General features: G+C 49.5%; 1 protein-coding gene across 2 annotated transcripts in view; it reads right to left on the bottom strand.

Annotated features, from left to right (window-relative positions):
* Positions 1 to 3,304: 3,304 nt before the first annotated feature.
* Positions 3,305 to 21,071, bottom strand: part of AGXT2 (alanine--glyoxylate aminotransferase 2) — a 29,809-nt gene continuing 12,042 nt past the window's right edge. The window contains exons 8-14 of one of the 2 annotated variants that reach the window (XM_008154822.3): positions 17,720 to 17,820; positions 16,746 to 16,838; positions 13,043 to 13,175; positions 11,556 to 11,647; positions 9,519 to 9,668; positions 7,343 to 7,441; positions 3,305 to 3,542 (exon numbers count right to left, since the gene is read on the bottom strand). In XM_008154822.3, the coding sequence (XP_008153044.2) occupies positions 3,435 to 3,542; positions 7,343 to 7,441; positions 9,519 to 9,668; positions 11,556 to 11,647; positions 13,043 to 13,175; positions 16,746 to 16,838; positions 17,720 to 17,820 (776 nt within the window). In that variant the 3' untranslated portion in view covers positions 3,305 to 3,434. The remainder of the gene's footprint in view (positions 3,543 to 7,342; positions 7,442 to 9,518; positions 9,669 to 11,555; positions 11,648 to 13,042; positions 13,176 to 16,745; positions 16,839 to 17,719; positions 17,821 to 21,071) is intronic. The other variant, XM_054714326.1, reaches the window with a different exon arrangement.

Genomic DNA, 21,071 nt, shown 5'->3' with positions numbered 1-21,071 from the left:
GTATCACCAAGCTAGATGTGATTAAAAAAATTAGCTCCTCCTGAGTGGATTGCCAGTCCAAGGGTTTTAAATAGTTGCCAATATTTTAATGTTGTATTCTAACCACATGATTAACTGTCAATATGTTCCTTGGGTGGAAAAAAGTTTACTTGAGCTGAGTGTTCCTTATCTTTACTTTAGACAAGAAAGGAAATAAAACGAAGCTTGGCAAGAATGTGGGCTCCTTGCCTTATGCAAGCTGGCTTACCTCCCACCTCCTGTGGGGAGCGCAGAAAGAGGAAGGGAGAGAAATGGCGATGCTAAACTCCTGCCCACGGTTCCACATGGAAAGCCATAGGAAACCATCATGTTTATTAACCAGTGAGTGGAGGAGATAAATACATGGTCTGAGGCCGCCATTTTTGTCCTTCCTGCTCCATGCCTCTGGTGGCTTACGCATCTTAAATCCCCAACTGCTGGTCAAGAACGAGGAGCACTTTGGCTTGATCAACAGGCACAGGACAGAGCCATGCAACCTTCATGGTCAAGGAATGAGACCCAGGGCTGGGCTGCCTTTCGGAATCCCACTGCTGAGTTTCACTCTACAATGCCCCCCGGAGGTGAGAGACTACCAGCGTACACTGTTCGGTACACACAGATCCCATAGGACCGGGGAAGCCGCAAGGAATACGTTCTATGAATTCATTTGGACAGGGAAATTCTTCAGCCCCTTCCTCCAAGGGTGGGTGTCCTGGTAGTGGCAGGGACCTTGGCCTCAGCATGAAAACGTAATTTAAGTTTGTGTTTTATTGCTTCCTCTTCATATTTTCCTAAATTTCTAAATGCTTATCATAAATTTATTTTTAATATATTTTTTCTTTATCTTAAAAAAAAAAAGGCGGGGGGGGGAGAACGTTCCAGGTACGGTGGCTTATGAGAACAAAGAACCGTTGTGCATGATGTGGAAAGAATGGTGGGAGTAAAGCTGGAAGAATGGCGTGGGAGCAATTGTGAAGGCTCCTGGATACCATAATAGTTGGAGTTTGGACTTTGTTCCACAGGCAATAGGGAGCCCCCAGAGGCCTCAAGAGATAAGAGATGTGAGCATATCTAACCTTGTAGTAAGTGACTTTGCTATCAGTGTAGAGGCTGACTGGGAAGGAGTCCAGGATACCAGTTAGGAGGCAGTTTAGATACTTAGGAGAGATGACGATGGTCCAAATTAAGGCAGTGTTGGTATAAATGAGTCATATTGGAAAAAGTATGTTGTAGAAAGTATTCATGAGACTTAGTCATATGAAAAAGATAATGTGGAGAAAAAGAATGACCCAGGGTGAGCCTGAGACACAATGGGTACCATTAATCAAGAAGGGATTCGTTTGGGGTTGGGCTCAGAAAAAGGTTGAGACTGAAGATGATTAGTTGGAAGGCAATCACCATCCACAGGATGGGTGAAATTCCCGAGGTGAAGGAGGTCCTACAGGGAGAGACTGTAGCATGGAAGAGGAGAGGGCCCAGGACGGAGCCTTGTAGAGGAGGAGTTGCCAGGAGAGAGACTGAGAAGGAGCCGTCTGAGATAGAAGGACCACACTGCAGAAGCCAAGGGAATCATATTCAAGAAGGAGCAGAAGTTTAGAAAAAAATGTTGCAAGGAAACTAAGTTTTGGCCAAAACAAAGTCCCTGGTGGTCTTTCGAGAAGGCAGTTTCCAAGGAATGAGAGGCAGGAATGAGGTTCTAGTGGCTGAGGCATGGACGGGAGGCAAGGAAGTATAAATGAAGCCCAAAACTGCTCGGGGGAGATTTTGTAGTGAAGGAAAGAAGAGATATGTAGGCGGAAGTGAAGAAATTTCTATTTGCATAGTTCATTAGTTTGCAAAAACACTTTTACATCCATGACCTCAGTCAACTCCCAAGACAACTCAGCAGGTAGGAAGGGCAAGTACTGATATGCCTGGGAACAAAGTGAGGTTAAGAAGAGATTCAAGGCTTGCCCAGGGTCATTTATAGCAAATCAGTGGAAGAACTGAATTTAGAATTCGGGTCATTTGGCTCTTAATTCAATGATCTTTCCACTGAACTTGCTTTATTTGGATATTGGACACTGGGGGACTTGTTAAAGGGGTTTTGATCTTATCCAGGGGACAGTGGGGAGCAACTGGAAGGTTCTGTGCAAAGTAATAGTATGTGTAAGTCAATGCTCGAGGGAGGCAATCTCACAGTGAGTGCAGGATGTGTTGATGGAACAGACACCTTTGAGGGTAGACCATTAGGACACGCTGCAAACCAGGCACAGCTTAAATAAATATCGCATTGCACACTGAAAAGTTATTTCCTGTTCAGTTCTGTGGATCCTCTTCTGTTTGTGTTAAGGAGAGGAGAGGATCACACTTTGCCAGTATCCTTTCATACCCCTCAAATACTTTCTAATCTCCCTTTTGAACAAAGAGAGAGTTAGTCACGGGCTGAGAACAACTGTACTCAATGGGCTCTGGCCAGAATGAATTACATTGCTGTGTGTTCACTCTGGTTTTATGATTATTCTCCAGTTACAACAAGCACTACTGATTTTTCATTTATTGTAGTTATATAAGGTTGCTTTCAGAAACACCTAAGTGAAAAAAGTCAAAGAAAAATATTAAGTCAATTCTAAGCCAGATGGTAAACACATATGGGAACAAACTTGATGAATGTGCATTCTAATGACTAGAGTTTGGGAAATTCTTATATTGGAGACCATTGTAATAGGATTGATGAGGGTTTAGCCCAGGGTGGGATGCTGGCAGTGAAAATGGAGAAGAAGTCTCTGGTAGACATTTTAAAGAAGTTAAAAAATTGGGGTATTTTCTGCATCATTTCTCAGGATGCTTATGGCTGCAATAAGAGGAAACTTAAATAAAAAAGACTTGTGCAATAGCGTGAATTTATCATCTCATATAACAAGAAGCCTCAAGGTAAGGTTGGTCCAGATTGGGTAAGTTAGTGGCTCAGTGACATCACTAAGGACTCAGCTTCCCAACACCTGCCAGCCTCAGCACATAAGCTTTGGCCTCGTGGCCCCAAAGTGGCTGACGTGGTTTGAGGAGTCCCATCACAATAAGTGATGTGGAGATGAAGAGTGAAGGACGAAGAAACCTTCCCCTGAAGGCACCTGCACCAAGCATCGCCTTTCAGGATTCATTGTCCCCAAATAGGCCACGTATCAGGCACCAACCAATCATTGCAAAGGGGACTCCAATGAGCACAGCTAACCTAGAGAAGAAGGATTTATTCTCCGAGCGAGGGAGAGAGATCCTTTGCTGAAGGATTTCTCAGCATAACAGGGGCTCTGTTAACCAATATGGCTGGTAGGCAGTCAACTTTTACAACTTATGCCGGTGCTTCTGAAATTCCTCGAATTAGCTCTTGAACATCAGCGGGAAGGTCTTGAGGCTTGTGGGTTTTTATGCTTTAGATTTCATTTAGCTCTTCTTTCCATGTGCTGGCTCACCGCAGCGCGAAATACGTCCACTGCAAAATCGACCTCTGGCTTCGTGATGCAGAGCGAGGGCGCGATGCGGAACGTCTGCGGAGACGGGAAAACAGGGTCGTCAGAGAATCAAATGTGACTGTGAGCAGATGCACTAGACTACGAATCTAAGCCTCTGCTGTTGTGGCATTTCCCACGTTTCCTTGGTGGGGTGGTCTCCTTTCCAACGCTGTGCCCAGGCCATTCACCCCCAGTCTGGTAAAAGTTCTGGTACCATCTGGCTGCGCTCCTTTTCCTTCTTGTCATCTGCTCACCTCCTCGCCCTTCCGCCTCCTTCGCTGAGATCTTAGGTTCCTATCTACACCCCATTTCTGCCACCACTGAGGGTGACCTCCATGTCCATGTGTGTACAACCCAACAAACTAGCTCCTTACTTTCTTGATTACCCCAACTCCCAGAACCATCATCTCTGCTTCTCCGAATCCATTCACACCCAAGCCAGTGCCAGGAGCCTCCTCTTCACTAGGAATAATTCGATTTCTGATTCCCACTGTGTCTGCCCTTAAAATGAAAGCTTCTGTCTCTTCGTCCCACCATGCTCTTCAGGTCTATCGCCCCACTCAGGTCTCTTCTTTTTCTGACCAGCTTGGAGCGCATGGTTGACCGTGTGAACTGCTCTCTCACCTGCCCCCTCACTGTGCTTGCGTTTCCTTCCACCTTCTGCAGCTGCACCCACGCCCACCCACGAAGTCCCAGCCCTGATCAAAGCTATAACTGAACTGCTTTGCGCCAACATAGGTAGCTAATGAGTGTTAAAGAACATCACGCTGCTTGGCAGCCAGAGAGCATTTGCAGGCAGGCCCTCCAAGCTCTGCTGGTCCCCTACATATTTCTTGTTCTTTGTCAGATTCCCCTTTTCATTCTACACCTTTTTCATTCTTCTCAATTTCCTCGCTCAACTCCTACACCTCTGGCTCTGTTTCACAGACGATCTTGCCTCGTGTTTCTCAGAACCTGTCAGGCAAGATCTTTCCAGAGAGTTGTTCGCTCCCACATCCGTTCTTATACCCTAACCTGCACATCACCCCAACCTGAACATTCAGAGAATGAGGTGTCTGCTCTTCAGCTCCGCATTTTCCACCTGTGCCGTTGGCCCTGCGGACTCCCGCCACCGTCACTCCAGGAAACATCCGTGTTCTCTTGCATCTTCAACTTCTTTTCAACTTTCCCCCAGGCCATAAACAAGCAGGTTTACGGCTCTCAGAACCCACATCAAAACCACACTGAGTAAAAATCTGTTGGTCCCCTGGTCCCTCTAGCTGTCAGACAAACCTTATTCTCTCCTTTGATGCAAATTTACCAAAAAGACGGGTTGATGCCTGTTGGCCACCATTTTCCTCTCCCCTCTGTTCACATCTCAACCCACTGCCAGGTGGTGGTGCCCCGTCACCTCCCACCAGCACCCTGACTCGAGCTGCCAGGGCTGCTAAGCGCGGAACTCGAAGCCACGCTAGTGCCCTCGCCTTCCTGGCCTTCTCTGCTGCGGTGGCACGTGGGTCCCTCCTCCTGAACGTGTCCACTTCCTGCTGCTCCACACTCTCCAGCTTTGCTCTCACCTCTCCGCCCTTTGTCTGGTCACCACTCAGGCGCGCTGTCCTCCACCCGCCCTTTCCATGTTGGTGGACAGCTTTCGAGCCTCGTCTCCCTGCATTTTTGACGCAGACACACTTCCCAGGAGATGTCCCCATCTCACCACTCACACAGATGAGTCCCAAACTGTGATATTTACTTTCCTCTGAGCTACAGACTTATCTACGGACCCGGATGTCCATAAATCCCTCGAATGGAGCACGGTCGAAGCTGAAGTCATCTTTATCCTGAACCAACTTAGACATGAGGGCTCCATCCTTGACTCTCATTCCCCACATGCAGTCCCGTGCATGTCACGTCCAGAGTTGTTCTCTGGGGTCTCCCTCATCACATCCACTACTGCTCAAGCCCAAGCAGCGTCGTCAACCCCCACCTGGACTCCCTGCCTCCCGGCCAGTCCCCTCAGCTTCACCCTCCTCCGAGGACAGATTCGGAAACCAGACGGCCTGAGTTTGGATCCTGGTTCTGCCACTGACTGGCTGTGCGACTTGGGCAGTTTAACTAACTTCTCTGTGTCTCTCTTTCTTCACCTGTAAAATATGGATGGTAATAGTACTTATTTCATAGGCTTGTTGAGAGCATTGAACGAGTCATGCAAAGCATTTAGAACAGAGCCTGACAAATAGGCCTTCTTATCAGTGACTGCCTCCTGCCCTAGGCTCCTGCCACACCGCGTGCGTGTGCGTGTGCATGTGCGTGTGTGCGTGTGCATGTGTGTGCGTGTGTGTGCATGTGCGTGTGCGTGCCGCTCTTTGCACGTTGCCACGGTTCCACCTGCCCTTCGAGTGTTTATCTCATTGTTTAAGGATGAACGTAGCCAGAAAGGCTGGCCTCAGGGGTCCCTTCTCTTTCCTCCTTTTTCTGGCTGCTGCTGAGCTGCTATTCTATTGTGCTGTTCTGTTCATGTCTTTCCCTCCTGCCAGCGCCATAAAGGGAGGGGCCAGATCTCATTTATCATCGCAGCGTTAGTGCACGGCACAGAGACAGCTGCTGTGCACGTGTTTGCCAGGTGACTAAGGAATAACGGAGCAAGTAGGCCATGAATTGGGTTATGTCTTCATGAGTTGCACATCTTAGGATTTTCCATCGTTACCCTGTCTGATTTGTGCAGAAAAGTATTTGTGACCGGGATCAGAAACAACCCGCCGAGCATGTCCTAGCAGAAGTGCTCGCTCTGGCTCTCTGGGGCCCGGGTTGGACTGGGCTGGGACAGCTCTAAGCCTATTCGTTTGCAGGCTGAGAAGCCGCGGGGAAGGAAAGCTGCAGGTGCAGGTGGGGCGGGACGAGAGCACGGGGGTCTGAGCAGGAGTGCCACCTTCCTCGCTGGGCCTTCGGGAGAGGCGGTAAGAAATGGCTGTGGGACAGATGAGTGTACACAGAGATCTCCCATTTCCTCAGAGAAGTGTTCACTGAAGTAGAGTGAGAGGCAGGAATGGAGCAGGGAGGCTGGGAAGAATGACTGACGTCTAAAATGAGAAAGATGGCAAAGGACAAGAACAAATTAGGGGAGGGACAGAGGTTGCCCTAGACCTTCGATCTCTGCCCCCAGCCAGTCCTGTGAGCGTCCTGCTGTGTGAGGGACTAGGGGCGGATTGCTGTACTCAGCAGCAGCCCGCACGCACGGCCGGGGCCACACCAGTCCTCCCCGGGGAGCTGTGCCCGGCTTTCCCAGGGAGCACGCGGAGCTTGGTGTCTGCTCCTCTCAGCCTGAGGGTGAAGGGCACTGGGAGAGGCTGACTTTGAGTTCTGCCTGAGGGACCAGGCCCGGTGGTCCCCCATCCCTCCTGCGGGGTCACCTGGCCTGCCAGCACTCTTAGGTTGCTCCTGGCCCCAGGGGCCACTATGTCTTAGGAGGTTTAGGGTTTACAAAGTCAGAGCCCAGGGCTCAGTGAAAAACAACCAGGATCGCTCTTACAGGTTCCCGGGAACTCACACCTGAGGCACGTCGTTTACTGCATGACGGTTATGACTTTCCTATGACCCACGCTGTAAATCCTCTGGTTTGCTGGTTCATGTTGCTTATGCCTCATTAGACTATCTATTCCTCACAGAATGGTGACAACCAAAACCATTGGGCACCGCGCCCCCTAGTGGCCCTCAGGCGCCACTGCCACTTCATTTTGAAAATTCCTGAGCGCGGTGCCTGGAGAGGGGCTGGTCCCCAGCACAGGCCTTTGGAAAAGTGACCCAGCAGCCTGGGCCGTCGGGGAGGTGCCCACCTACAGCGCCAGGTGCCGTTCTCTCACCTGGGAGAAGAGGCCGCCCCTGCCGATGATCAGGCCCATTCGTCTGCAGTCCTCGTGGATCTGGTTGACTTCTTCCCGGGGGAGCGGCTGGCGACTCGTCTGTGAAGGAAACATATTTCCACTTGGTGTTGGCGTGGTGAGGGACATTGTTCCCAGGAGGAAGGGCAGCAGCTCAAGCAATCCGTGTTCTTGGCTCCCTCTTAGTCCCTCTCTCCCCCTGCTATGGGACAAAGCTGTTCATTGCCAGACTGGATTTTTTGGGGTGTTATTAGATATTAATTTTATTTGGTGTTTGTCTTTATCCTGATCCGTTCCCCAGTTCCTAAAGACCAGCGCAGCTGCATGCAGGAGCCCCGGAGCTCGGCTCTGGCGCCTGCTGCGAGCTGTTCCCCACCAGCTGGAGGGGGAGTCTGCCCTGTGGGTGCGGGGGCTCCCCGCTTGCTCTCCACCAGCTGGAGGGGGAGTCTGCCCTGTGGGTGCTGGAGCTCCCCGCTTGCTCTTCAGCAGCTGGAGGGGGATCTGCCCTGTGGGTGAGGGGGCTCCCCGCTCGCTCCTCCCCAGCTGGAGTGGGGGTCTGCCCTGTGGGTGCGGGGGCTCCCCGCTTGCTCTTCAGCAGCTGGAGGGGTAGTCTGCCCTGTGGGTGTGGGGGCTCCCCGCTCGCTCCTCCCCAGCTGGAGTGGGGGTCTGCCCTGTGGGTGCGGGGGCTCCCCGCGCCTCTTCTCTCCGTCTGGCCCACGTGGAAGCTCATGTCCAGGCCAGGAAGTGGCCCAGAATCCGCACGAGGACATGGCCCGCACGCTCTCCCGGGCAGCACGGCCTGGGCCGCAGGGTGACCGCTCGCCCCCTCTTCCCTGCGAGTGAAATCTGCTCTTTCCCGGGGGGGGGGGGGGGGGGGGGGGCGCTGCGGGAGCCACAGGCGGTCTCAGGTCCCGAGGATCCGAGGTTGGGCCTCCCTGTGGGTCCAGGTTTAAACATGCCAGCTTCGGACTGGCTCTGCTGTGTGGCTTTAACGGAAGAGTCCGATATCCGTGGTCTGGTCTAAAGACCGAAAGGATGGAGCATCGCTTCTTCTAAACCAGATCAAACAGCAGGAAGTCACAGGGGAGAACTGAGTGCCCGTGGACAGGAGTTGGGGAAGGGATCGGTCTGAGTATTCCTCCCTGGGCCAGGCCTCTCCTGCTGTCGCGCTCCGCAGAGGCCCGAGGCGCTGCTTTCTGGGGGGGAGGGACACTTCCCCACGCACAGGGGCTGCCGGGGGTGGAGACAAAGGGAGGCTTTGCGAGACGGCAAACTCGAGGTTAGAAATGTGGGGAGAGAAGGAGCCCAGGTTACTTGGTGATATTGAGGCTGGGAAATGGGGAGGGTCAGACACAGAAACATGGGAGGAATAACTGGTTTGGGGAAAATGCTAAGTGCGATTGCTGTCATGTTGAGTTTGTCACCGTGGGGAATGCCATCAGACAGTCACATCATTCCTCCCTGGTTACTTGGGGGATTGAAATCTACACACACACACACACACACACAACACACACACACACACACACACACACCTACAGATCTTTAACATCCTTACCCTAACCAGTGGTCGGCAAACCGCGGCTCGCGAGCCACATGTGGCTCTTTGGCCCCTTGAGTGTGGCTCTTCCACAAAATACCACGGCCTTGGGTGAGTCTATTTTGAAGCAGTGGCGTTAGAAGAAGTTTAAGTTTAAAAAATGTGGCTCTCAAAAGAAATTTCAATCGTTGTACTGTTGATATTTGGCTCTGTGGACTAATGAGTTTGCCGACCACTGCCCTAAACCATTACCACAACCTTCTCCCAGCCCTTCCCCCTTACTTCCACTAGCTCTCTGGACCACCTGCTGCTCCCCGCCCCCCCCCCCCCCAAATAATTTCCTGCCTTGCCCACATTTGTGGTTCTAAATATTCAGTCATCAGCGATGCTCTTTGCCTAGTGTGGCAAGAAGACCAGCTCCCTTTTCCCAATCCCCACCCTCACCCTCTAGCACTCTGAGAGCCTGCCGGCGGGTTGTGTGCACACTCAGCGCAGCTGCCGCCCTGCCCTGCGGGCCCCCTCCTGAGGATGAATGAAGTCAGCTTTTGGCCGATGCTTGCTATTGGACTGTTGCCGCCCCCGGAAGCCACAGAGAGAGAGCAGCCGGTCAGAACCTACCTTGTCCTTCACCATTTCTATTCCCACCAGGAGGCCTTTGCCTCGGACGTCTCCGATAATCTCAAATTCATCCCGCAGCTTAGCCAGCTTCAGCAACAGGTAGGTGCCCACTTCGTGACTGTTCTCCTGCAGCTTTTCCTCTTTAATCACCTGTGGAGAGAAAGCCCCAAACGCCCTTGCATTAAAGCAAAGTTCTAAAATGGAGAAGCCAGGAGAGGTTAAGTGTAGGCGGCCCTCTTCACAGAAACCTGGCCAGGCGAATGGAACCCAGGTCCAGTGTGGCCATAGCCGGTGCCACAGAAAGATTTCGGTAAGGAGAAAGTCAGGGTTGGGAGCGGGGCTATTCCCCCATCCTTCCTCATCTTCAGGGTGGCTGAGAACTCAGGAGAGCGTGCAAGCACGTCTCATGCAGTCTGTAACAGGTCCGTAACCCTGGGCTCTGTGCTGCCTGGCTTTGCTGAACACTGGGCGACCGTGGCGGGGAGACAAGTGCTCCGAGGGCAGAAAGGCCACAGAGGCCTGCCCGCCTGGCAGCTTGTTGGCCTTCGCCCGGCCGCCCCCAGCAGACAGGCTGCCGGTGCCCAGGGGCCTCCCGGCAGGGCCCTGGCCTCTTGAGCTGAGCTGGGCAGAGCCCTGTGTGGCCCAGAGTCAGGGCACCTGGACAGACCACAGGATTCTCACCTTCTTGTGCGCACAGTGAGACTGTGATCTGTGACTCGGTACATGCAACATGTACTGTGTTCATATTGCACTGACAGCCACTGCGCGACTCCGGGCAAACCCTGACGTTTTTAAGACCTCTCTGTTCACCTAAGTCCTCTCTACTTTCTAAGTTGGTTGAGGTGACACAGCACTTTTTTAAAAAAGTTGGCGGTGTCTACAAAATGAAATAAATGACACATCCGACCCACACTTGCTCATTTCACCCTTGAATCATATTTGAAGGTACTTTTTAATTAGCAAGGACAGCTCTTACTTACTTGTCTTTTGTTTAAAAATACTTTTAACTTAAGTTTTTGAACAGGGGAACCATGGAACTAGTTAAAAAAATCAGAAAGTATAACAGCCTGGATAGTAGAAACCTCCTTGCTGATCCCTGTCCCCAACCCCCAAGTCTCCCTCCCCACAAACAACTGCTGCTACCAACTTCTTGAGCATTCTTTCAGAAATGCATTAAACCTATTTATGCCAGTGCTTTCAAGCATATTAGCTAAGGCATTTAAGATGTCTTTTCCTACAGATGTGACCGCAGGCAAAATCAATGGAGTGGGGCTAAACAGTAGCTAAAATACCTGGTAATCACACAGCACTCAGATCCTCTGTAGTCTTTTAATTTATGACAATACAAAAAAAAAAAAAAAAAAAAGCAAGAAGCCAGGCCGGTGTGGCTTAGTGGTTGAGCATCAACCCAGGAACCAGGAGGTCACAGCTGGATTCCTGTTGGTGCCCAGGTTGCAGGCTCCATCCCTAGTAGGGGGCTTGTAGGAGGCAGCCGATCAATGATTCTCTCTCATCATTGATATTTCTAACTCTGTCTTTCTCTCTCTGATATCAATAAAAAAATTTTAAAAAAGCAAGAAAGAATATATAAAAAAGAGCCAAAATTAAACTATTACAAGGAAAAAGAGCTTGTTTACTTAAAGATATTAAAGGAATGACATTAAAGATAGCGATTGCTAGCTGTCCATAAAATACCACTCAAATAACAAAGACATTTCAGTGCTACCAGGAGCTAGGGGAAAGCTTACATTTCCCATGCATGTGAGGTTTCTTACATATTTCCTATTCAATACTTTGAGCACCAAAACTAGATCGTTAAGAAAAGAAGGTCAGGTGTCAGAATAATAACTGGGAATCGAACTTTAATTCATAAACTAGTAATTATAATAAAAACTGGGAATCTGACTTTAATTCATGAACTAATAGTTAGCCCTCCTCTCCAGTACTGTGATGTGATAAAGTTATGAGAATGTGTGTGTGGCTTTGAAGTTGTTGTTTTGTGACACGAAGGACGTTCACGTGGCTGCTGGCACGTACCTCAAGCACGGCCGATCCGATGGCACAGGCCATGGGGTTCCCTCCGAAGGTGTTGAAGTGCAGGACGCATTTAGCCAAAGACTTGGCAATCTCTAGGAGGAGAAGGTAAAGGTGGGTAAAGGGGACACCTTCCCATCTATAACCTCCCATCACAACATTTGGGGAACGTTGTAAGCGACATCGTATCCAATTCATTCTTCACTCACCAGATAGCGGATGCCTGGATGGAATTGCGGCCCCACCTAAGTCCCTATGTCGAATCCCTAACTACGTGGCTGCATTTGTAGGTAGGGCCTTTAGGGAGGTCATTAAGGTCAAATGAGGTCATAAGAGTAGGTCCTAATTCCACAGGACTGGTGTCCTCAAAAGAAGAGATAACAGAGCTCTCTCGCTCTCTGTCAGGAAGGACATGTGAGGACAGAGCAAGAAGGCGGCCATCTGCGAGAGAGGTCTCACCAGAAACTAGTTCTGCTGGCGCCTTGATCTGGGACCACCAGTCTTAGAACTGGGAGAGATAAACATCTGCTGGTTAAGCCACTCCCCATGGTATCTTGTTCTGGTATCCCTGGCTGACCAATACGGCGCACAAGGAAACAGCTTGTCTGCTCAATGGGGAGCTGGCTAACAAAGCCTTGAACGTGCCGTGTGAACTGAGAAGCACCTTAAATCTTGATTTGTGAAATTTAACTTGGAACCTTCATTAATAAAACACTTTTTTTTTCCTTCTGTCTTTCACTTTTGGGATTAAGAAGGAAAAAAAAAATTCCTCACATCAAGGAATTAGTAATAGAATTTTTGGATTGTTTCAGGGTGAGTATATATTCATCTCATTATACTTGACCTTCTACATCCATATTTTTGTACCTTAAGTCATTTAATAAAAACACTGAACTGTCACCAGGCACCTAAGTAGCCTTCAGTGCCTCATGTGGGGAAGACAAACGAAATAATTTTGGGAATTCCATAAAAATTATTTTCTGTCAGACCTCTCTAAAATGAAGAATTCAGTTAAGTTTCATGTTCTGGCTAAGTGAGGTTGTGCTATAGTGAGCTGTTTTGTAGAGGAGACAGCCACAGACACATCTAGTACTCTGGACCTGGAGTCTGTAGCTTCTTAATGTGGCGAGACCAAGTTAGCGTTTCCTTCCAGAATATGAGCCCTTGGAAATGTCAGGGTTGGTTTCAGGCTGGTTAACTAGGATCTCTTGGGCTGGTGGCTCATTTTCCTATTCCTTGGCAGTGTGTCTGGACCCTGCATTTCCTGGTGGAGGCGGGAGAATTAGTCCCCCCTACAGCAAGGGCAAGAGGGGCCGCTTGCTTCCATCCGGGCCACCCTCTGGCAGACAGCCTGCTCCTGTTTCATGGCTTGGGAAGTGCAGGTGAGTTCCCATCACCGTCTCCCACCCAAACACGTTCCAATGCGCGTGCTTTCTCCCATCGCTGGTGCCGGAGGCCGGCAGCAACCACGCACTGCCCGGAGGTCCTACCTGGCGTGGTCACAACCGCTGCCATGGGAAAGCCATTCCCGATCCCTTTGGCCATGGTGACGATGTCTGGCAGGACGCCGTGGGTTTGGAAGCCCCAGAAGTGAGAGCCCAACCTTCCGAACCCCGTCTGCACCTGGAGGAAGCAAATCCCAAATCACTGGGAAACTTTCAGGAAACGCTGGATTTTGTGACTCTGAGGTCTTCACTCTCCTCCCCTCCCCCCTCCCCCTCTGCTTGGCTCTCCTCCTGCTCAGGATCCTCATTGCCAGCCACTGTCATCACCACCTTTGTACTATCACTGACAAAACGCTTCATCTGTGACTGAGCTTCTAGGCCGCCAAAGCCCTTGACTAGCTTTGTGTGCCTGGCTGTTTCTCAGGTCACTCTGGACGTGTGTTGACTCCGGTGAGCAGGAATGCTGATAGCAACGCGTCACAGGCCTGCTGGGAGGGCCGTACAAACGGGGCATGTGGAAAGGATCATCATGATTTAGCAAGACTTAGCGACTCCTGTGGGCAAGGCGGCGGGGAGGAGCCTGGAGGCGCAGCCCCTGCCCCCGGCTGGGTGAGGCAGCAGTTACAGGAAGCAGGTGGGGGCCGGGGCACCTGCCGCCGGCCCAGATAGGACAGCCTTCCTCTTCCTGGCGACCTCCTTTTCTTCCCGAGGATTCCATCAGCAGGAGGACCCAGCTGAGCCATGGAACTCAGGACCGAAAGTTGATCTTCGTTGTCTTGTTCATGTTGTTCCTTCTTTCTAGAAGACTCCCTGTTTTCATCCCACTGATTCCTCTTGTCTTCAAAGCACAGCTTCCTCATCATCATGTGGTCTAGGCGGATTTTCCTGAGCCCAGTAGGGCCCCCAGTCAAGGCATCTGGGCATGCTGCCATCGGAACCTGCCGTCTCTGCCATTGGAACCTCCCGCCTTAGACTGTCAGCACCAGGGTACCTGTCTGATGCCAGGGACTGGATCTTACCCCTCCCTTGGTCCAGAACACCGCAGAGTGCCTGGCAAAAGCAGACACTCAGGGTCTGTAGGGTGAACGGCGTGGCCGAGTGCCTCACTGCATAAAGCCACACCAGCATGCCAACGCCATGCGGACTTGGCCAGGGCCTTTCTGGCCAAGTTCCTGGATCTCTCCCGGCTCTCAGTCTCTCGGCCTGTCTGTCAGACTCAGTCTCTCTAATACACACATTGCAGGTCGGGACCAAGGTGTGGAGCTGCTGACTCTGAAATGGGCTTGACAGAGCTTCCTTCCAGGCGTCCTTCTTACGGCTCCCGCTCTCTCCAGGGTGCGCTGCCCAGGCGGACTCCACGGGTTAGAATTACACGACGGCAAACAACGGAGCCGAGCGTAGACCCAGGAGTCGGACAGACCTGGGCCCCAGCCCGGGGGTCTCCCATTTCCTAGCTCTGGGCTGCTGGGCAAGCTGTCGGATTTGCCCAAATGAGATCATGTAGGAAGAGCTTATGGAAAATCCATTCGTGTTGTCTTCCATCTGTCTAAGGATCATAAATAAATGGTGAAAAACCAGATTGCGTGGACATTGCGTGAAATGATGTAGGACAACACGCCATGTGCAGTCACGGAGGAAGTGCCAGTTTCATGGAATCTTTCACGGGAACAGGGATGACTCATGCTGAGGCCCACACACGCCAGTGATTGGGGATGGGGAGCATGAGTAGTGGGAGAGCCGGCTGGGAGGGGACTGTGGGTGGGCACGCCTTGTCTAAAAGCTGTCAATTTCAAATGTAAACCGAATTCATGCAGTACAGAGGGAGGCCAGTACAGAGGGAGGCCAGTTTTCTCTCTGGTTCCAAATTCCTCATTTTAAAGAAGAGAAGAGCAGGGCTCGCTACTCAAGGTGATCTGTGTGTTTCCCGTCCAGCTCCCTCTTTTCCTGCCCCCCCTCTGCCTTCTGCGCCACGGTCCCTGCAGGAGCGGCAGCCTGGCCCCATGGTTACTGTGGCCTTGGAGCCCGGGTTTGAGTTCTGGCTCCGGCCCTACTAACTGCGTGACCCTGGCAGGTGGTTTAACCGGGTTGGAGTTCAAGTCAGTTTTCTAGAAAGCGGGAAGGATGACAATGGGCCGGACCTTACGGACCTGCTAGGAGCATTAGCTGGCGAAGCGTGACCAACGGCGCCTGGCTCGCAGGGAGTGCCCAGAAAGTTCCAGCCAGCCTTCGCGTTGCCTGGTCATTCCGACTGCCCTTCTAAAGGTCACCTTGAGTTAGTTTCCAATCATGTTCTCGCGAGTGACAAAACCAGGTCTCTTAGAAAACCCTGCAAAATCCTTTGAATCTAGTCTGCCTTCCCTCTGCTTAGGGCAAGTGCAGCAGCTTCGGGCTGTGCTGACTCCAAAGGTGAAAGCTCATTCTTTTCACTGATGGAGCGAGTTGCAAACGCATTGAGTAGCTTTTTCTTCTTTTTAATAACAGATTAGCTTTCTTCAGCTGGGACTTTGATTAGCTGACGTTCCCTAAACCTGAGCCAGCAGGTTGCGGAGGGGCGGTGGGGGTGGGGGAGGCTGTCCAGTCCCCCTGAGGCTAACAGAGACCCAGCTGCACATGTAGAAACTGCAGAAAAAAATTTGAGAGCGGCCCTAGCCAGTTTGGCTCAGTGGATAGAGCGTTGGTCTGCAGACTGAAGGGTCCAGATGGTTCTATTCCAGTCAAGGATATGTACCTCAGTTGCAGGCTCAATTCCTACTGCCCCCTCGTCAGGGTGTATGTGGGAAACAATCAATTGATATGTCTCTCTCTCCCTTCTACTCTCTCTAAAAATCATTGGATCAATGGAAAAATATCCTCGGCTGAGGATTAACAAAACAAAACAAAAATTTGAGCGGGAGCCTGAAGTCTGCCTTGGGTTGATTAGTTGAGGAAAATGGTTCAGGCAAAGATGGCGGGTCTGAAACCCACATGAAGCACAGGAGTTCTCCACCTGCTCTTGGTGGGGCCACCATTGCTGGAGGAATCAGGACGAGTGAGCCGGGAGCACCTCTGGGGGCCTGGCCGCCATTCTCTGGCCATTGATCCCCATTGCTATTCTCAGGAGGCAAAACATTACTTTCTTAACAGACTCTAATATGAGGTGTGATTATAAGTAAACTGGTCTCTTTTGAAAACACACAGGCCAGAGCTCACAGAAGCAATGAATTCTATTATTCAAAGTCGTCCCCTTAGACAGTATGCTGTTCCAAGAAGGCCTTCTTAACTCAAGCTATTTTAGAATTTTTTGGGGAACTATTTTTTGAATATCCCCAGTGCTGGCCCTCTTCTAACTTAGAGGCTGTTTTTTTTTTTTTCTTTTTTAATATCATTTCCGAACAAGTTTTGTTACTAAGGTAAGGCGGATTCGGCCAGGCTGGTTAATACTCTTTTGGCAACAAGTACTTGATGAAGATTTGGTTACGAGATTAAATTTCCCCTGTGGTTTTTAAGTGGCCCCTGATGTAACCCCAAATAGGAATTGAAAGATATTTTCAGTGATGGCAATATGTGCTAGACTTCAAGTTGCTGTCTGTACTTGTTCAAAAGATCGACTAATCCACGAATAAACCAGCCGGCCAACGAGCAGAAGCTCCGCTAACTTGTACCCACCCTGGCCGATCTCTGCCTGGAACACAGAGGGGCATTAAGAGAGGCTTCTCCCCGCGCCTTGCTGCCCCTGTGCCCCACGTTGTGCTCTCCCAGGGCCACTCACTTCGTCCGCGATGCACACGCCTCCTCGCTCCCGCACCAGCTGGAAGGCCTCCTTCAGAAACCCCGTGGGGTACTGAACGGCCCCGTTCACCCCCTGCAAGAGTCCAAGCACAGGAGGCCTATCACAGCAGCACAGCCTTTGAAAGTATTAAAAAACGAAGGAAGATAGCTTATCATCATTAGTAATTCTAGCCACTTTTTTATACTCAAAATAAAAGTTTTTTTTCAGTCTCGCTTTGGCATCTTCTACCCTTAGTCACAGCACTTCCGCCAGCTCGTCTTCAGGCAATGGTCTCCAGGCGACCGTTCTGCAGTTTAGTGGTAACTTGGCTGTGGTCATGGGAGGAGGCCATCGCCTACTCTGCCATTTTGACCGGAATTGCAATTCCAGCAATTTTTAAAACAGTCTCTAGAATTGCTTCAACCATGGGTGAAAAGAGAGGCCATTATTCCTATGCCATGCCTTCTGGGAAAAAAAAAAGCAAATGTCTGCTTTCCTGAGATTAGCATAAGAGTAAATTAAGGGGATTTAGTGAGGTCATACAGGGTGGGGCAAAAGGAGGTTTACAGTTGTGAGAACATGAAACACAGGGGTTATTCTTGTAGTATGACTTACTAATTATTGCATTATTTCCGTACAAACAACTGCACATCTACTTTTGTCCTACTGTGTAGAAAAGCCTCTCCTCATGCTGTGGGTATTAAGCAGCTAAATATTGCTGGGGTTTTCTGTTTTTCAGAATATTAGGAATTTAATAGTTTTATCTATCTGTTCAGCCCAGGAATTCAGAAGATGGTATATTTATAAGTCAATTAAAAATCATGGGCTCTCTTTTTAACAAGGGGACCAAGAGAAGAAATTGACTTTGGGGAGGGACACAGCAATGGTTAAATAAGTTCACAATTCTCTAGAATCTATGATTTAAGACTCTGATAACTGTAAACTCAGTTAATATCTCAGGCTAATATACTCACTTGGATTGGTTCTGCAAAAAATCCAGCAATTGATTTGCCCACACAAGTGCTCAGAGTATCTTTGAACTGCTCGATATACTGGTCTTTAGCTTGGCAGCAGTCTGTGGATAACAAACCAACAAGGAAACAAAACCCCCACGTATTTAAGGGGGTGCAAGTGGCATCCAAAGGAGTGGGGGGAAACACAGACGAAAGAAAACAGGAAGCATAAATGGACTAGAGCCCCCCGGAATACAGAAAACCAGGGTGGGAGGGTATTGATTTCTGAAGGGGGAACCTTCTGTCAGAATGGCTTGTACTTTGGCTCCAGCAGCACGGCGAAGGCAACCACAAAGGCATAAACAAACCACTCCATTCTTTCCGTCTGGGGAAGAAATGCCCGGAAGTGCCATTGAGTTTGGTATAGATGACCCATCCTCTCAGCTGCATAGATTTCATTCAAATGTAATGGGGGAGTGGGAGGGAGGGAGGAGATTTAATCTATGTGAAAATAACTCTACGTACCTTTTATTGATACTTAAGTTGCTATACAATTTTAAAGTTATGAAGTACCTCAGTCTTCAGTTAGTAAGTGTGTTTATAGAACAATTAGAATTCAGGCTACACAGGAATATACTAGAGCCGGATGACTTCCATCCCTCAGCGAGGGAGAGAGAGGAAGCGTTTCCCTCTGGAATAGCAAAAGGTCCCTGATGGACACATCCATACATGACTGAACCTTCAGCATTGTTACCTGCACCTGTAACTTGGATCTAAACGGCACCATGGGTTCTTTGAACGTAAAAACTCATATCCGTGGACAGTAGAGGGATCTCCAGGGCAATGCGGATGCGATGGAAGTGACAGTGAAAGTCTGGAAGACGAGTCACCAGCTACCATCCTAACACTCGCTTAGAGGCATGGCTGCAGCCTGTGTCCTGAAGGCTAGAGATGAGGAACAGAGACCTTCAGGCATCACCCTCAAGACTGAAGCATACATCTACTTTATACTCCAGCTCTTCACTGAAAAATGAGAAAATCACTCCCTGGCCCCAACATATGTTTTAGGCTGTAAGTGATGTTTGGGAAAACTTGCTTGACAGAGGTACCTGATATCTTGGGGTTAGTTAGAGTTGGGGGTTGGGGTGTGAAGAAGGAAGTAATGGAAAGGATATCAAACTCAGAAAGCACATGGTTAGCATCGGTTACATTGTTGGACGGGCAGGATATAGTAGATAAATAAATCTATGCCTCTAGAGATGGGAATTTCTTATTTTTAAGAAAGGAAGAGAAAACAGTCTAGGATGACCTTAAAGGATGGATGGACATATGTCCAAAAGATATAATTTGGATGTTTATCAAGCCAATTTATAATGAGAGAAATCAAAGGGTAGAGAAAAATCAACCCAATGTCTTAATTGTGGACAAAACCAAACTTATCATATTTTGCTTGGCTCTGCGCTAGACCTTTCCTGATGCCACCCCCACTGCCCACAAGCTCAGCGATGAGAGGGGCCACCCACTGTCATCAGGGTTTTTCTTCGCTTCACATTTATTTCACTGGCTCATTGCTGTCACTCCAGGTCAGGCTGGCCCTGGAGAGAGGCTTGATGCAGTGGTGTCACCATGACAACGTCAAGGCGGTGGAGAGTGGATGCTCTGCTGGATACCAGCCAAGCAACAGCGTGGAGAAGGAAGAGTTCTGTTTTTAGCTGATGATGTAGAAAGAGTTGAGCAGAATGGGGAGCCGAGAAAGAAAAAAAAAATTAAGAAAAAGAAAACTTGTCTTGCAAAAGGTGAAGAAGAGTGACATGAACAGTAACAGGTTGAGGACATTGTGGGGATCAGTGGGTATGGACCGGTGAATTTCATCACAGGTTACATCTGAAATTCAGGGCCTGGAATGAACACTTGGAAATAAAAGTTCCTCAGGAGGGGGTGAAGGAGGATAATGAAATCTACCACATGACCACCTACCAGTATATTAAACTCACAAAATGGACCACTGCTTAGGTCAAGGTGGGGAGTGATGGCATAATTCTGAGGTGAAAATTCTTCTATCAAGATTGGCATCTGAGTAAATCCTAAGAGGAGTCTGACAACGGGAACTTTCTGCCCAAAGTACTTTGCACGTTGGAATGTTTTTGTAAACATATTTGAGTAAACCTCTTTATAGCAAACACCAACTTCTCAGGCCCTAAAAGCACTAGCAGAGGCTAAAGTCTCTCTTTGCATCGCAATTCCATTTAAAGATATGGTGTCAGCCTTGTCTCTTGAAAACATGAGTTAGGAAAATCAGCTGACTTCAGAATGCTAAAGACAACAAATTCAGGGAAGCAGGAATAAGTGTCTGTCATTATCAATTAGCCTCCAGTTGCCAATAGAGAGATCACCACTAGAGACGTTCTGGTATTTTCTATCTAGTGGGCCTACATCTGAGGAAAAGACCTCAAAGAGGGAGGAGGCAGAGAGAATGGAGAGAGAGGGGACACAGGGTAGGGAGGGGAGGAAATGACCATCTCTGAGTGCTTCTGTCTGCTAGGCTCTCTGCTGGTGGTTTTGCAGTCACATGGAGATCTGTGAGGTGCACCCAAGTGCGTTTGGTTCTTGATGCCATATAGATAAGATATACAGGTCTGATTGCACTTGGCCTTGCTACTGTCTGCCTTCCTCTACAAAAATTCTCTTGCCTTGATCTCATGAAGTCCTGGGATTAAAGGTCAGGGAGGCAGGTATTCTTATCTCCATCTTACAAATGAGAAAGCTTAAGCAAATGATGGGGCTTTCTCTCGTAGCTGCACCATGGTCAGGCAGGGAGTGGGATCCAGGTCTCCTGACTTCATGTGTCTCTTCAATCCCGGCCAGCAGGACAGGAGTTATTTTCAAGCCTGGCTTTATCCTGCTGGGATATTAGTGTGAGCCAGGGTGCTCAGAGGTTGGGAGCACTGGCTTTGGAGTCAGGGACTTGGGTTCAAGTCCTAGCTGTCCTGCTTCCTAGGTGTGGACTTTGGTTTCTTCATCTGTACAGAGTTTGAATGACAGCTGGAAAACTCCTATGGTTTTAAGTTCTGTGCCCATGACATCTGGACCCAATGCTCATTCTTTCATCTTTCTATCTCCATCTGCCTTATCCCATCTGAATTTTAAGATGCCTGTGACTGTTCTTCCTTTCAAAGCTGCCTTTAAAGACTTCCATTTGTACTCTCCCTCTCAACAAAGTGACGCTTACTATTCTATTCAAGCTCATTCAGCTGGAACATCTAGTTCTTCCCTTCAGCCCTACTGAGGAGCAGCTACTGAAACGGTTCTGAACTATGGTGACAGATAGGAGGTGGGACTTGGTGATTAGCAAAGAACAGATGCCATGCCCATG

The sequence above is a fragment of the Eptesicus fuscus genome, chromosome 4 (assembly GCF_027574615.1).
Source record: "Eptesicus fuscus isolate TK198812 chromosome 4, DD_ASM_mEF_20220401, whole genome shotgun sequence".
Lineage (NCBI taxonomy): Eukaryota > Metazoa > Chordata > Mammalia > Chiroptera > Vespertilionidae > Eptesicus > Eptesicus fuscus.
This window is presented reverse-complemented; position numbering and strand designations above follow the sequence as displayed.